Below are 15,597 nucleotides of genomic sequence, written 5' to 3'. Positions count from 1 at the left end.
TCTTTCTCTCACTACGTATCTATCACGTTCGTAAGCGCGACTCCTGTCAAGCTAGTTTAGAGTAGAGATTGGCGCGCCGTGAGTTCGTCGTCGAAACTCAGCCAGCAAAATTTCTAACGCGGGGCTTGCTTGGCCTGTTTCGGTACATTACACACTCTTCACACACAGGACTACATTACCGTGTACGATGGGTATACGACGCGCGATCCGATCATACTGAAGATATGCGGCGGCGGCCAGGCAATCCCGCAGGCCATCTCGAGCGGTCCGGAGCTGCTGGTCGAGTTTACCACCTCGCCGTACGGTACGTTCAACACGCCGCAAACCAGCGGCCACTCGCTGCACGGCTTTCAGCTTGAGGTAAGTGTCCAGAGTGCTTTTTTCTCCTTATTTCCCACTCTTACCTTCGCTCCATTGCCTTTCCAGGTGTCGGTACGCTTCGTCGACATCCAGACACCGACGTACGCGAAAAGCAAGCGTATCTGCGAGTTCTGGCTGCGAGGTACCGGTCACGGGGTGCTGCAGAATCCGCTACACTCGCTAGCACCCAACACAACCTGCCTGTACCATCTGCAAGTAAGTGAGACATTGGGAAATCTCATCACCATCCACTCTTTAATGCCTTCCACTATTCGCCAGGGCACGGAGGCACGCGCAATCGATGCGATCAACATACCGCGCCGATCGGGCGCCCTGTCCACCTCGCCGACCCGCTTCAAGGTGTGGATCTCGGTGCTGAAGTTCGAGCTGGCGCCCGAGTTCGGCGCTACCGAGGAGCAGATGCTCCAGTACCAGACGAAGGAGGACTGCAGCGGCATGCTGCGCATCTGGGACGGGCCACTGCGCGAGGTGCCCAACTGTAAGGATGTCAGCTGGTAGGTTGTTTCGGTCGATGGTTTTCACTGTTCGGAAGAATTTAACTCCTCAAATGACACTCTCACACAGTCTCACCACCGATAAGGATGGAACGCAGCGGAGCAGCGTACGGTTCGGTGCCAACACGACCAACATCATCGCTCGGTACTGTCGCGGTTCGGTGCCTCGGTCGTGCGACCACGGCATCCTCAATATGAGCAGCTCGCGGCCCTGCACCCTGTCGGAGAGTTACGTCTCCAGCAGTGACTTTGTGACGCTCGAGCTGAAGACGTCCGACTCGACCGTGCTGCGGCCGCTCCAGTTTGCGCTGCGGTACGAGTTTGTCGATCTGCTGCAGGACGGAACGGCGATCGGTGGGGAGAATGAGTGCCACCGGCGCTTTGCCAGCAGCCAGATGGAGCGGAAAGGACCGCACCCGGTACGGAGTGTGCGGAACATCTTCCTGTTTGGACGGGGCGGTGCCAAACACCTGCAGTGAGTAGTCTTCCCACTGATTCTGATGTTTGAAACTGATTTCCTAAGTACCCCTGCAATCCACGGCACACATCAGGAGAGACTGATTCTGAACCAGTACTAGTGATGAAGTGAATTTGACCACCCTATACCAGAGTTTTGGGAATGTTTCTGAGCCCTTGTCGGTCCTGCAATTGATCCTGCACCTATACAGGTCCTGAAGCCATATTGGCCCTACAAATGATCCTATTCATTCTGAATCCCAATCCCAATCCTGGTCCAGAGCCTGGAACTGATTTCGGACCAATGTCGGAACTAATGCTCTGGAATTAATTCTGACTTTATACCAGTCCAGGAACCTATTCCTACCCCGTGTCAGATTTCGAATAGAACTCAAAGTCATACCGGAATTGGAACTGATACGAAACCTAATCCGATCCTGGAATCGATCCCGACTTTATTCTGATCTTCAAACTGATTCCAAACCCCACACCTGTCCTGGAGCTATTTCCAACCCTATATCAGTCCAAGAACTAATTCTGAATACATGCCATTGCTGGAAATAGTTGCCAATCCATACATTCATTCATACATTCATACTGGAGTTGGAATTGATACTCAACCCAAATCGGTCCTGAAACCGATCCTGATCCCATAACAGCTTTGGAACTGACCTTGAACCTGTATCAGGCTTGGATTCTTAATCAATACCGATCTGAAATCTTATCCTTAACCCATACTGGTCCTGGAAGTAAGCCCAAACCCATATCGGTACTGGAATTGATAGTAGATCATATACTAGATACTAGAATCCATATCTATCCTGAAACCTATCCCGATTCTAAATAGGTGCTATAGTAGGTCCTAAACCGATATCAATCCTAGCACTGGTTCTTAACCAATACCAGTCTTGAAACGGATCCTGAGCAAGTACCGGTCCTGAAACTGCTCCTGAAACTTTACCACTCTCGGAATAGATCCCGAGCCCATATCGATTCTGGAACTGATATCATACAGGTTCTAGAATTAGTCTTGAATCCATGTCAGTCCTGGTTCGGATCCGAAATTCATGCCTTTACTGGAACCGATACTGATTCCAAACCGGCCCTGATTCCAGTATTAAACCCATATCAATCCTGATACTAGTTCTTAACCATTGCCGGTCTTGGAACTAATCCAGAACCAATACTGCTGCATACTGATCTAGTCTTTATACCAGTCGGAGACCCATATCAATCCCGAATTCTGGAACTGATCCCATACTCATACCGGTCCTGGACTGATACTGATCCCATACCGGCACTGAAACTAGTCTTGAACACATATCAGTCCTGGTACTATTCCTTAACCAATACCGGTCATGAAACTGATCCTGAACCAATATAAATGGATCCATATAAATTCTGGAACTGCCCCTGAACTAATACCGGTTCAGGAACTGGTTTCAAACCCAAATCAATCGTGGAATTGATTTTGAACCAACATCGGACCGGAAACTGCTATCTTTTTCATTCCCGTCCAAAACTAACTAACTAACGCGCCTTACTCCTGACCAGAATTTGTATAGCGCGAAGATCTTGGCACTAAAATAGCGCATTTCTACTTTCAGCTGCATCTATCGCTTCGAGGCCCAGCGCGGTGAACGGGTGCGGATCGAAATCAACCGTGCCATGACCGGCAACCGTACGTGCGATTCACGCGTCGATCCGGACACGGGCCGCTCGTACTGCTTCGGCGACAGTACGGCACGGGTCGAGATCTTCGAGCGTCCCTGGCACGAGTCGATCCTGTTCCCGCGCGGCTGCATCTGCAACTCGACCAACAACTCCTACCTGCCGATCGTGTTCACGTCCACCGGGCGGGAGGTGGAGATCCACTTCACCGCCGCCAACATGACCAACGAGGACGATCCGGACACGCTCAGCTTCGAGGCGTCGTACGAGTTCGTGAAGGGTCCGATGATGTGCAAGGACGTGCGGCGCAAGAACGCCATCACCGGTGTGGTGACACTCTCGTCGGGCGATGTAAGTGTATTGAGGTCTAGAAAGAGGGAACGTTTGAGTGTAACGCTCTTTTAAATCTTTCCCAGATTGAGTGTCGCAATCGACCCTGGCTGATAGAGCCATCGTACGATCGGTACCTCTACATCCGCCTCAAAGGGCTGTTCCTGCGCAAGTTTAACCCAGCAACACCGCTCGCGTACAATGCCAGCTTCAGTGCGGTAACGCCGATCCGCTGCTACACAAAATCGCGCGTCATCATTACGAACGGTGAGGGCATCTCGGTAACGGCCTGTCCACTGCCCGAGGAGACGAAACACCGGCACGTGGTGGAGGTGTTCAGTGCCGGCTGGGGCCGTAAGCATCCGTTCTTCGGGGCGGAAGCATCGCGCGTCGTTTCGGTCGAGTTTCTCAACCCGGACGAGGGTGGCCACTATGCGTTCAGCTGGCTCGAGCTAACGAAACGTCCGTCGGCAAGTTATGGTGAGCGTGAATGGGGCGCGCCAAAGGTGCGGTTCAAGGCGAGTGTTAACAAATGTTGCTTCTTTCTTTTAGCTCTGGTGCAAGAGGAGTGTCCGTATCTTTGTCCGGATCTGAACGCATGCGTCAACGCTTCCATCTGGTGCGACGGCATCGAGCAGTGCCCGTCGGGTGAGGACGAAGCGTTTACGCACTGTTCGGCACTGTTGCGTCTGCCGGCCGAGCTGCTGGCAGGGCTGAGCGTCCTGCTGCTGGTGCTATGCTGCGGATTGTTTGGCTATCTATACAGGTATGGCAATGGTAAAGTAAAGACGTTTCATGAAAACATTTAATTACTGTGCTACTACTTTCAGAAAAATCAAGCGCAACTGCCGGCGGACGAGCGTGCTGCAGACGCGCCTCAAATCGCTCAGCTCGATGGATACGGCCGTGTTCGAGGACAAGGAGGTGATTTGCTGACAAAGCGACAATTCTGTACGGTACGTGGAGATTGACCGCGTCACCACGGTCTGACCGCGTCATCGACCAGCGCCAGGCCGACACCGTACAGAATTGTCTTCCCAACGAGCACGCAAGACGACAAACGACGCACGACAGCAACAGCATGCCAAACGAGCGCCAACCGGGCGACGACACTACCAGTGAGCAGCAGCAGCAGCAGCAGCAGCAGCAGGAACATGATGGACTGAGCAATAATAGCGGCAAAGTTTCGTGTACTTCTTTTCTACTCTCGACTCTCCTTGCGGCGAGGGCGATGGAGCGGTAAAGCGCCCTCTAGGAAGGAAAACTAAGAGAGCAGGCAGTTAGGAGAGTCTACTAAGCGAAGGGCAAACTTCCCTCTGATAAAAAAAAAACTTCACTTACACTTTAGCGATATTGTAGTAGCGAACATGTTAGCGCGAAAATCTAAATCACATTCACACTCAAACACTAGGAACAAATAAGGCAAACTGGGTGCGCGGGGGACCCCTCACGAAGGCTCCCCCTTCGGTACCTTGTGAGCCATTCTAATTTTACGACGTTTTACTCTAGCGATCGATTGTAGAAGGGCAGCTTCCGCTGCATGAGTTAGAAAATGGGTAAGAGTGGGAGCGCCAAAATCAGAATGTGAGAAAGATAGGGGGAATAGAAGAAGGAGAGATCTCTCTTGGCCGGGGAGGTCCGATTCAAAGCTACTACTACTGTACTACGTTTTAGTATTACTTCTAGTGAAACCAGTACAATTATTACAATACTATTAAGTTGATAATTGAATTGGTCGTGGGGATGCGAGGGCAAAGCGTTGTGCTGTTAGATGATCGTCGATGATGTTAAGCTAAAAGACCTTTCCAGAAAGGTCAGAAAGTAGAAATCAAAAGTGAAGCGAGAGCAAGCGAATGATGATTAGTTTTAGTTTCAATTGCTTTTTCTCTCTTATTGTTTACCAAACAACACAGAAAAATTCCCATATTTGTGTTAATAAGAGCGAAATATCTATTATTACCATCAACAACACACACACACACACGCAGCGTTTGCAGAGCTTTTAAAAGAGCGAAACTATCAAAAAACAAAGAAAAGCAAGGAACGTGGACGTGGTTTATGCCTCAATTCTATGGAGGATTCGTCACACGGGAGAAGCAAAAAAGGGGAAGGGAGCTGGGAAATAGTATTATTAGCGAAGAGAGAGAGTGGGAAAGATGGGTAGAGTTTATCTAGCAAAATAAAATGGTTACGAAAGTGTAAAAACACGACCGCCAGCGGGCATCCCTCGTTCGGCGAAAGGTTATTATGATGTGGACCGTTGTTCATTATTAATTGAATTGAAATTGAATTGTATGTTACACAGCGCGGTTGGAAATGGTAAAATGTAACTTCCGGGTTTTTCTTCCAACAAAAAAAAAACAAGAGGAGAAAGAGAGAGAGAAGGTTAAAGGAAATTGGAAAAGAATTAAATAGAGAGGAAAGAAGGGAGAGAGAGAATATTAAACAAATGATTAAATCAAACAATTTAAAGCAAAATGACGAAAATACTGAACTCTGGATGGTATTGTGGATCGGTGAGTGGAATTTTAAAAACATTAAAACTTAAAACAAAATTAATACAAAGAAAGTATAAGAACTAATTAACGCAGTCGCAGATTAGAAAAAAAAACTGAAGAACAGAAAACAAAAAAACACTTCTCCTTCTCCTCTGTTCTGTGAAGGAAAAAGAGGCTATTCGTGTTAGAAGAAACTTAAAGTTTGCCAATGCCCAAACCCGTTCAAGATCAAAAACATTCATAATAATATTTATGTAACAGCAGAAGTATAAAAAAGCAGTTTCACAATTAATAGATCTGTTGAAAAGGGGCGATGAGGACTCTCGACGACCACTCGCCCCGTAGAAAGAAAAGAATAGAGTTTGATTAATGGTAACAAAGGTTTGGTGAGTGTGTGCGTGTCTGTCTCACAACGAAAAACACTAAACCACGGACCAAAAAAAAACAAATACTAATCGCTATTAAACAAAAATAACAAATTTGGCTTACAAACGCCATCGTAGGAAGGAAGTGGGAATAACACAGGTGTGTAACGGATGCTGTACATATACAAGTGAGTGGATGATAAGGGACGGATATAATGTCGGAAATGGTGTGATAAATGCACACCGTTTATTCCTTTTTTTTATTTACTTTGGTAACGAAAATGTTAAGTTTTTCTATCACAATAATCCTTATTACTGATGGAATTACTAAGAGAAGCTACACACGAACGGTAGACAGTTGGTGTATATTTTTTGCTTTTTTTTACTAGCGAGAAACCTACTTAGTAACGGTCATTTTTCATGTTATACATAATCTTTTTTTTTTTAAATCACGGATTTAAAATTGAAAAAAGTACTGCCAATCTGCTTTAAAACTGTGCGGTCATGGAGATCACATCATTGCGGAAGCGTTACGCAGGGCAACATGCGTTACGCCGTAACAAGAGACGAACCCCACTTTCCCTCACACACACAATCTCTCTCTCTTTCTCTCTCAAAAACTGCCAAAATGCGTTCGACTACGATTTACCACTCGATTACGGTTGATTCCGTTGCACATCCTGCACGCGTGTGGGGGTTGTGCGCGCAGCTAACCGTCAGCACTGTCCACTAACGCCTTGGAGCGTGTCCCCCGGCGAGTCATCTCAAACATATGGTGAAAACGTTATACACACGTTAAATTTAAAATCACACAACCAAAACTGCCAAAAACAAAACCGGACGAAAGGAGCTCGAAAGCTGAACACGACTAAGCGTTATCATTTTGACTGTTTTCGTTTAGATTGTTGCAATTCGCTTAAGCATTTTTTAACTCGCTACAGTACATGAGGTATGCGAGAAAAAAAGCAGTGAAAAGAACGAAACATTAAGGTTAGTAAAATCAATTCCAACTAGTTGTGGTAGAAAGAGGAAGGAAAAAATAGATAAAAGAGTAGTTTTTTTGTTTTGTTTTTATTCCCCCTTTCCCGTAATGTAGCATGTAAAGGAAAGTTGTAAAAGCCCCGTTCAGAGACGAACGTACAAAGGAAATCCGACAAAACACACACACATTTACACCTGTTAGAGCATGCAAAAACAGAAACAGGAAAAGGTACACTTGTTAAAACTGAAGCAAGAAATGCTGTTTCGCTGCTGTTTACTACCTTTGCTGAGTTTAGTAGTTAATTTGTTGGAAAGGAACGAAGCGGAAACGGTGTTTGTTTTCCTTCCTTGAAAAGCCTAGCAGTAAACGTTGAACGAAAAAAAACAGGAGAACCGATTAAAGATTAGACAAAGTTGCCCATTCTCTTTGCTCCACGATAAAAGAGTTTTCCTCCATACTGCTCGCAATGCGTCACTATCTGAGTGAGTGAAAAGCAAAACTAAAATCGGAAACATTTTTAAAGTGGAAGAAACCCCGTTCCAAGCACTGTATGAGGCTCTTGTGGAACTTTTCGATTCCTTTTTCTAAACCCAAAAATATATATATATAGAAACCTGCATCCTTGATATTAACAATTCATAGAGAAGCAAGGAACCGATTTAATCCCATTTGCAAATTTGCCAAACATGTAGAACAAGCACACACTTCACAACAACAGACACAGGAGAAGAGCATCAGGCTCACGATGTACAAGATTTCTCACACTATCAATTGTTGTAAAATAGTAAAACAAGCGAAAGGCTCCCTCTTTCTCTTTCTCTCTCGCTCTCTCTCTCTCTCTCTTTCTATAAAAAAAAGAATAGAAAAATAAACCAGTTACAAAACTAGTAGAAGAACAAAAATCAATCGCGCGCTTGATTAATGTAGTAAAAGAGCACCACCACCACCCTCCATATAAAAAAAAACGAGCTAAAAAGATATGAAAACAGATAAAACAAGCAAAACAAAATGATAAGGAATAAGCCACACAAACAGAAACAAAATAAAAACAGAAATGTTGCACTTCTCTATTCTGAACGCAGCTCAAAAGGGAGAAAACAATGGAATGCAAGACGAATCCAAGACTTCATGACAATAAAAACGGGCGGACGGGCGAGGCTAAGATAGAGAAAGGGGGAAAGAAGGAAGAGAGAAAGAAGGAGAAATTGTTTAAGCCACGGAGAAGATAAATAGAGAAAAGCGAGAGTAAAGTGAAATAGAGCAAAACAGGCAAACAAACATACAAACAAAAACATGATGAAGAAACGCTAGATTTGTACTCGATCGAGAAGAGAACGTAAAGTAGTAAAGAGGAGTAAAGAGTAGTGGAGGCACTGTACTTGGGCCAAAAGCCGGGGCTGGACACACACCACAAAAAACAGACTAAACTGAGACATGTCAAAAATCAATCTACGAATGTTCCTTTTTCACTGTTTCTTTTTTTTTCATTTATTATTGCTACACTACCTCCCGGATAAAGAACTGAAGACATTAATGAAAGAAAAATGGTAAACAGGTTTAACGAAACGTTTTGCGCAAGCAGAGCGCGCAGGAAGGAAGAAGCAAAAGCATCAAAATGAGAAGGATGTAAGCAAAAACCAATTGTCGATTGAAGGTGCTTTCGTGGTTTTGGGTTTTCTTTTCTTTTTTCCTTCCCCTTTCTCATTTTGCATACAAAAGGTGCAAAATAAGTAGTAAAAAAAGAAGACACATGGAATTTAAGATAATCGCTCGTTGATGATATGATTAACTTTTAGCAGGAAACGACTAATAACCGCGCGTCACATTATAGAGAGAGAGACAGGAAAAAGGAGTAAAGCGATACCAAATTAAAAAAAAAAACTTTATAATGAACCAAAAGGAAAAGAGACAAACTTACTACACAATTGACGCTGTATCGAAAGTGAGATATGTGAGATTAAGATGAGATTAGAAAGCTGCCGCGTGAAAATCAAGCTAAATGAAAAAAAAACAACGTGATCCTAGGTATTCACAACGGGGAGGGGGGACTGTAGAAATGTTTAGACAGAAAGAAACTAAGAAGAAAAAAATTAAAGGAAACTGTAAGAAAGAAAATTTAACTTCGCTAAACAATAGCAAAAAACAATTTCAATGAAATTTAAAAGTGAAAAACTGAACATGAAATGAACTCTGAAAAAAGCATTAGGAAACAAGCTAAAACAACAAAAAAACGAGACAACAACATTAAACAAAACAAAAAAGAACATAAGAAATAAAACAAATCAACCATATCATTGAATTTCAACCAAAATTCTAGCTGAAAAAGTACTGAATGTTAAGTGCACGTCACCTAAGTCGCATGCTGTTTAGAAGCGGGATTAGTGTTCTATTCTTTCTACTTTACTCACCGATTTAGGATTCCTTTTTTTCGCACATTCGGACATTTCGCACCCGTGTTTTCAACGCCTCTCTGGGCACATGTTTTCACTTCCAGTTTTTTTCATTTTCATTTTATTACAGTCGAGAGCATTTACACACACCACCTTTCAAACACCTCACCTCTCTGCCGAACATTTGCCGAAAACTTCTTCACACTCACAGTGAACTCCCAAGAAAACCGGAAGAAAAGCACACACAGAGAAGCTGTACGGGTGGTGGGAGCAAGCTTACGTGTGCGGTATGATCCAGGCCATTTTCGGTCTACTTTTCTCGGCTCACAACACACCTTGGGGAAGGGAGAAGAAGGCGTTGAGAATCGAACTAAGAAATATCGACGAGTTAACTTAAGAAGAAAGAAAAAAGATGAATCCTGCTGCAACACAACACCCTGGGAAGCGTTTCGCGGTGGAACATAGCTTTCGTTTTTTTGTTTTTTGAATTTTCCTTTTGGCCTTTGCCCTTTGCCTCTTCAACTCCAGCTTCGCTTTCGGCCGCGCTTTTGTTAAGTTTATCAGTTCGATTCGTTGGGATTCGTGCCTGTTCCTGTTTCCTGCGTCTCTTGCCTGGCTTTCATGCTCTTTTTCTTACCCTGCCTATCGTTGTGTGCCACTAACTGTATCGCGCTTTTTTTTCGTGTGTGTGTCTATGAGTGTGTCTCTGTGTTTGTGTGTGTGTTTGTGTGTTTTGTTTTTACATAATTCAACAATCTATTCCGTTGGATCACTAAAATTGGGAAGAAAAATAGGTTATTTGTTGATTCGAACGCTTCGACCGGAACAAAAATTAGTTTTATCAGTTACCCACCTGCTGTAAGCCTTCGAATTGCAACCGATTCCGTCGTCCTCTTGGTTGCCAAACGATTTTTTAACAAACTGTAATAGAAACAAAGCAATAAAATGATCCCTTTTCCTGCGCAAAACAATTTGCCCCCATTAATGCGACACGTACCACCGGGTTGAGCATTATCTCCTCGTCCATCTTAAGAATCTGCTTGTTCAGCCCCATCACAAGGGATATTTGGTGCTGCACCATTTCGAACACCTCCTGGTCGTTGTACTCCTGCGGATCGTCCTTGAACACGACCATGCCATCCTTTTGATTGATGGTGGCAAATATCTCACCGGATTTGATCTGAAAGCACACGAATCGGTTTCATTCCGGTCCCCACCATTCGGTCGCCCGAACAACATCCGACCGCTCAGCACACTCACCATGTTGAGAATGTATTTCTCCGCCTCGGCCGGTCCGCTGAGCTGCACCCGGCTGGCCACGTCCGCCAGCGACAGCGTCAGAAACGTTTTCGTCAACCGCTGGATGTTCTTCTTGTACAGCGAGGCGACGACCTGCTTCACCAGGCCCATGTTTGTGTCGCGCTGGAACGTGTCGCGGTACTTGTTCACCACGTTTCGCACCTCGTCCGCCGACGACGTGTTGTACGCGCTGGACAGATCGTGGTACGCGTGGCTGAGCGGCTTCATAAACCGGGTAATGACCTGCGACGAGTACTTCGGTATCGGCAGCACCTTGCCGTGCAGTATGAGCGACACCAGGATGTACTTCTTGTACGATTCCAGCATGATGTGCGACATCGCGAGGGCGGGCGTCGAGACGGCCACCTCGAAGAAGTACAGCGCCCGCTCGTAGTTCTTGACCGCGCTGTAGATCATGCCGCCGTAGTAGTAGTAGAGCAGGAAGTACTTCGTGTCCGCGTAGTTGTCGTCGGTGGTGGCGATCGCGGCAATGTCGCAGTCCAGCAGGCGTATCGCCGGATTGAACACCTTCGCGCACAGGCACAGCTGACAGAGGTCGGCATGGATCGGCGTTAGCTGGGCGTTGAACAGGCGTATCTTCTCCAGCGCCAGCACCAGCACGTGGATGCCCTGGATGATGTGTTGTTTGTTTTTCACCAGCGCCGTCGTCAGATGGTGGCAGAGCTCGTAGTCTGTAGAAAAAGCAAAATATTAATACGCGAAACATTGTCTGCCTGTTACTCTTGTGCTTTGGGATCACTTACAAACTTGCGGTGCGTATCGCACTTGTTCGGCATCGCAGGAGGTGATGAATTCGCGCACACTGCGTAACACGTTTTCTGTGTCGTCAACATTCTGCGGGAAAAGGAGCAAGCATTGAAATTAGCCCCATTCGTGACGAGCAACCTCCAACCCTGGCAAAAAAAACGCTTACACTTGAATCGTTAAATTTCGCCGACAGCACAAACAGATAGCCCAACGAGTGCTGCTGAATGTCTAACGTTTCCATCACATTGTCGAGAATGTTGCCATTCTTTGTCACCAGCTCGACCGAGTCGATCAAGTACACGACCAGCTCGCGGAAGTTGCCTGAAAATGCAAAAGGAAAACAAATGGGGTTTTTGAATGATCGTTCTTGTTTACATAATCTCCCCAGCGCCCGTTAACCAGCCATACCTGCACTGCTCTGTGAACGAACGAAACTGACGAAGTACTCCAGCGGAGAGGCCATTGTTTACAGTTTGATCGCCTGGACCTGGATGGGTTTGCTTCGCAGATTAACCCGACGTAACGCGATTCCTCAACGTTTGCCTAACCTAAGGGACGCTCCGGCACACACACACGCAACTTTCGATAGAATGGCCAGCAGAAAGAGATAGTGGTTGCACGCTAGTGATGCACGTAAATACCGTTTGCCGTCTCAGCGCCTTGGCAGGAACATGACCAAATGTGTGCGTTCTATCCGCTCTTGCACGGTGACGGACCTTCGTTCCGGCGTTGTTTTGGGGTTGGGGTTGGCGTATTAGCTGCTTCGTACCACGCCAAGCACGCCAATCGCGTGCCCGTTGATCGATCGGAGGAGGGCAGGTGTTGGATATTGAGCGTGTTTTATCACACCGCACCTGTAAAGTGACCGAGCACGGGAATGGCTTTTTTCGCTGCACAAGCGAGATACTGTGTCGGCAAAACGCGATTATGTGCTTCAGCGGAGGGAAGGAGCAGAAGCAAACGTCAACAGTGTCAAATGAGCACGTGTGCGCCAAATGAGCCCGCTTTTTGCTGGGACCCATTTTGACAGCTCGTGGGCAATCGAAAGAAGCCCAATTAAATGATCTGCAAAAACGGCTCCACGATGTGGTTCGAAGGGAAATAATGGTTTATTATAATATTTTATAAATTTAATTCTTACTTTTTACTATGAAAAGTGCCATACGAGCTTCGATTGAGAGTAAAAACAGAACGTAAAAGAATGCCAAATTCACGCACAAGAAAACTGGCAACACTGCAAACCGTTATCTGTCAAACGACAAATACCGGTTGTTTTCTTGTTTGGTATAAACAAAATGCACAACTTCTGATCAATAAAATCACAATCGGTCGTAATAATCGAAATGTTCGTAAAGCCACGGCTAGAATTCAGCAATAAAATAGGCACAAACATTCCCTCTACGGTAAGTATGGCTGTGCAAGTGTCCAGTTGCCCCAATTGCAGTCATCAGACAACAATTGTTTACGTTCGTTTCAGAACTCCGATCACGATGTCGTTACGGGAAGATGCTATCCAAATGCACAAAACAATAATGGCCAGCAGCATGAATTAACCACCTCTCCTGCCGCTAGCTGCACTCCCCAGAAAGCATCGAAAAAGAAAGAAGCGGAACAAAGCAGACATGCGAAGAAAAAGTATGGCTGTGGAGATTGTGGGCTGGTGCGGTACGATACGGTGCAGGAAATTAAGCAGCACATGATGGTGGAGCATGGCTACGTGAGTCAGAAGCGAATAACGTACCCAGAATCGGAAATTGATGAGGCGTCGCAAGATTCCAATGAAAAATCTAGCCCTGGCTCTGCAATGAAGCAGCAACTCGCACACGGTCCGTCCTGTGACGATGAACAGCGAGCTAAAAGCAACTCCCAATCCCCAGAGGAACCGCTGACGAGGACCAGGAAAAGAAAACTGCAACTAGAACAAAGTCCCCCAAGCGATGAAGAGGAAGAGAAGGATGACTTCCTGAAGACGGTCACGCTGAAATCGCTGACCGAAAAGTTCCAGTACGAAAAGCCCCACAAGTGCTCGCGCAAAGGATGTCAGTACAAGTTTGCGTCGTTTGAAGTGCGTGACCAGCATTTACGCTGCCATGCAGAGAATGACTCCACACCGGATCCAGCGGCCGACGGGAGCGACAAGAAAGCGACCGTGCCGCGGAAACGCTTCAGCTTCAAGTGTAGCCAGTGCGATGGCAAGTTCGATGCGTGGAAACCCTGCCTCATGCACCTTTGGCGCGAGCACCAGATCGATCTCGGCATGCTGCGGTGTCCGGTGTGCGAGAAGCGCTTCGTTTACACCGTGCACGTGTTTAAGCATCTGCAAACGCACCGGCTGAACGATGCGCACGATGTGGCGTGCCGGGTGTGTGGCAAGAAGTTTGTCAACACCTCGCAACGCTCGGTACACGAGGCGTTGCACCGGGCGAAGGAACCGTACGGCGACGAGGACGAGCTGCTGCAGGATGCGGTGGAGAAACCACGCTGGTACGCGGAGCGGCGCTGCGACATCTGCAAGCACATGTTCTCCAACTCCAAGATACTGTCCAAGCACATCAAGACGGTGCACCTGCAGATCAAACCGTTCGTGTGCAACGTGTGCGGGTACAAGTGCGCCCGGAAGGCAACGCTCAATGTGAGTACGGGGCCCGCGAAGGGTGCCCGCACATTCATTTCAGTAGAGCTATATTTCTTCCATTCCCTCCCTACCGAACAGATTCACATCCGGCAACATTCGGGGCTGAAACCGCTGACCTGCAAAAGCTGCCCGTTCCGGACGGCGGATCCAAGCGCGCTCAGCTACCACGAACGGCGCCACCAGAACAACAAGGCGTACCAGTGCAAAACGTGCGGGCTGCGGCTGGTGCAACCGAATGCACTGCGCGGCCACATCCAGACGCAGCACCCGCAGGAGTACCAGCGCATGAAGTGTACGCTGTGCGATTACGCATCGATCAATGCGCAGAACTTGAAACGGCACCAGGCGAACCATAAGGCGGGTTTGATCAAGACGCACGACGAAGACTCGCAGCCGGAACCGGGCAACGAGCGGGGTGGGAATCATCGTACGCCGCATGGGTTGGGTGTGTCCGGTGGCTTGGGACGTCATCCGGAAAATGCGCCTGAAATTTCGTCCGATTGCTTTCTGCCGCTCGAGAGCGTTGATTCGGTGGTGCACGATACGGGCGGCATTACGATACCGGCTGCGGTGGTCTCTTTGCCGGCGGCACTGTCCGAGGAAACGCAGTTCCCAATCTAGGAGTTGTCGGAGTTGTCGGCCGCGTTCAAGCAAGTAGGGTTTATGTAGCCCATAGGGTTTGTTGCGAAGGGATTGGAGAAGCGTTCTACCAATGTCAATGTTAAGTACATAATAACACGAATAAATAGTTCAGTTTACAAATGACGTCCCAGACTTTGTATCGTAGACATGAGACATCTCATGGGATCCAAATGGTTGATCCGAACTGAGCACCGCTTTGCTGTACAGTTGAAGATGTACCCCCGTAAATGTAAAGTACAGTCCTCAGAGTCTTAAGGGATATAATTTAATACAACCATGGACCATCCAAACGATACACCAGCCATCGTTAGCGATCGAATGGTGGTAAGCACACTGTGCTACGGTTACTAATTCAAATAAACACATGAATTAACGAGATGTTCGATCATGGACTGAGGTCATGGACCCACGGCTCCTAATCGCTTCCGAAATTGCTACTCCGCCTACGATTCCGGGTATATTGAACAGTCGGCAGACTCCGTACGACTCCGGACGACTCGGCATGCAGACTCCGGACGACTCCCGACGACTCGGCATGCCTCCGGACGACTTCGTCTCCGCCTCCGGACGACTTCGTCTCCGCCTCCGGACGACACCGAACGACTCTGGACAACTCCGGCCGGCTCCTGACGACTCCGACGGCTCCGGTAAGCCCGACTCCGGGCTAGTGGTGTACTCTTTGGAAC

At 47.0% G+C, this 15,597-nt stretch overlaps 3 protein-coding genes across 6 annotated transcripts in view; 2 read left to right on the top strand and 1 right to left on the bottom strand.

Annotated features, from left to right (window-relative positions):
- LOC121592999 overlaps positions 1-8,018 on the top strand; it is a 147,140-nt gene extending 139,122 nt beyond the window's left edge. For all 4 annotated transcript variants that reach the window (XM_041915011.1, XM_041915013.1, XM_041915010.1 and 1 more), the window contains 8 exons: positions 169-360; positions 427-576; positions 640-875; positions 946-1,350; positions 2,939-3,353; positions 3,419-3,812; positions 3,885-4,098; positions 4,163-8,018. In XM_041915011.1, coding sequence (XP_041770945.1) covers positions 169-360; positions 427-576; positions 640-875; positions 946-1,350; positions 2,939-3,353; positions 3,419-3,812; positions 3,885-4,098; positions 4,163-4,268 — 2,112 coding nt within the window. In that variant the 3' untranslated portion in view covers positions 4,269-8,018. The remainder of the gene's footprint in view (positions 1-168; positions 361-426; positions 577-639; positions 876-945; positions 1,351-2,938; positions 3,354-3,418; positions 3,813-3,884; positions 4,099-4,162) is intronic.
- A 2,233-nt stretch (positions 8,019-10,251) lies between these two features.
- On the bottom strand, positions 10,252-12,601 carry LOC121593003 (COP9 signalosome complex subunit 3). Its single transcript, XM_041915017.1, has 7 exons — positions 12,043-12,601; positions 11,801-11,955; positions 11,631-11,721; positions 10,828-11,558; positions 10,565-10,747; positions 10,421-10,488; positions 10,252-10,339 (listed from the first exon to the last, which is right to left on the bottom strand). The coding sequence occupies exons 1-7, from the start codon at positions 12,095-12,097 to the stop codon at positions 10,324-10,326; spliced, it is 1,299 nt and encodes a 432-aa protein (XP_041770951.1). The 5' UTR covers positions 12,098-12,601; the 3' UTR covers positions 10,252-10,323.
- A 249-nt stretch (positions 12,602-12,850) lies between these two features.
- On the top strand, positions 12,851-15,027 carry LOC121593001 (zinc finger protein 624). Its single transcript, XM_041915014.1, has 3 exons — positions 12,851-13,037; positions 13,112-14,266; positions 14,348-15,027. Exons 1-3 carry the CDS (start codon positions 12,978-12,980, stop codon positions 14,888-14,890), a joined length of 1,758 nt encoding a protein of 585 aa, XP_041770948.1. The 5' UTR covers positions 12,851-12,977; the 3' UTR covers positions 14,891-15,027.
- Positions 15,028-15,597: the final 570 nt, after the last annotated feature.

Source organism: Anopheles merus, chromosome 2L (assembly GCF_017562075.2).
Source record: "Anopheles merus strain MAF chromosome 2L, AmerM5.1, whole genome shotgun sequence".
NCBI lineage: Eukaryota > Metazoa > Arthropoda > Insecta > Diptera > Culicidae > Anopheles > Anopheles merus.
Note: the sequence above shows the minus strand (reverse complement) of the source record. Positions and strands in the feature narration are given on the sequence as shown.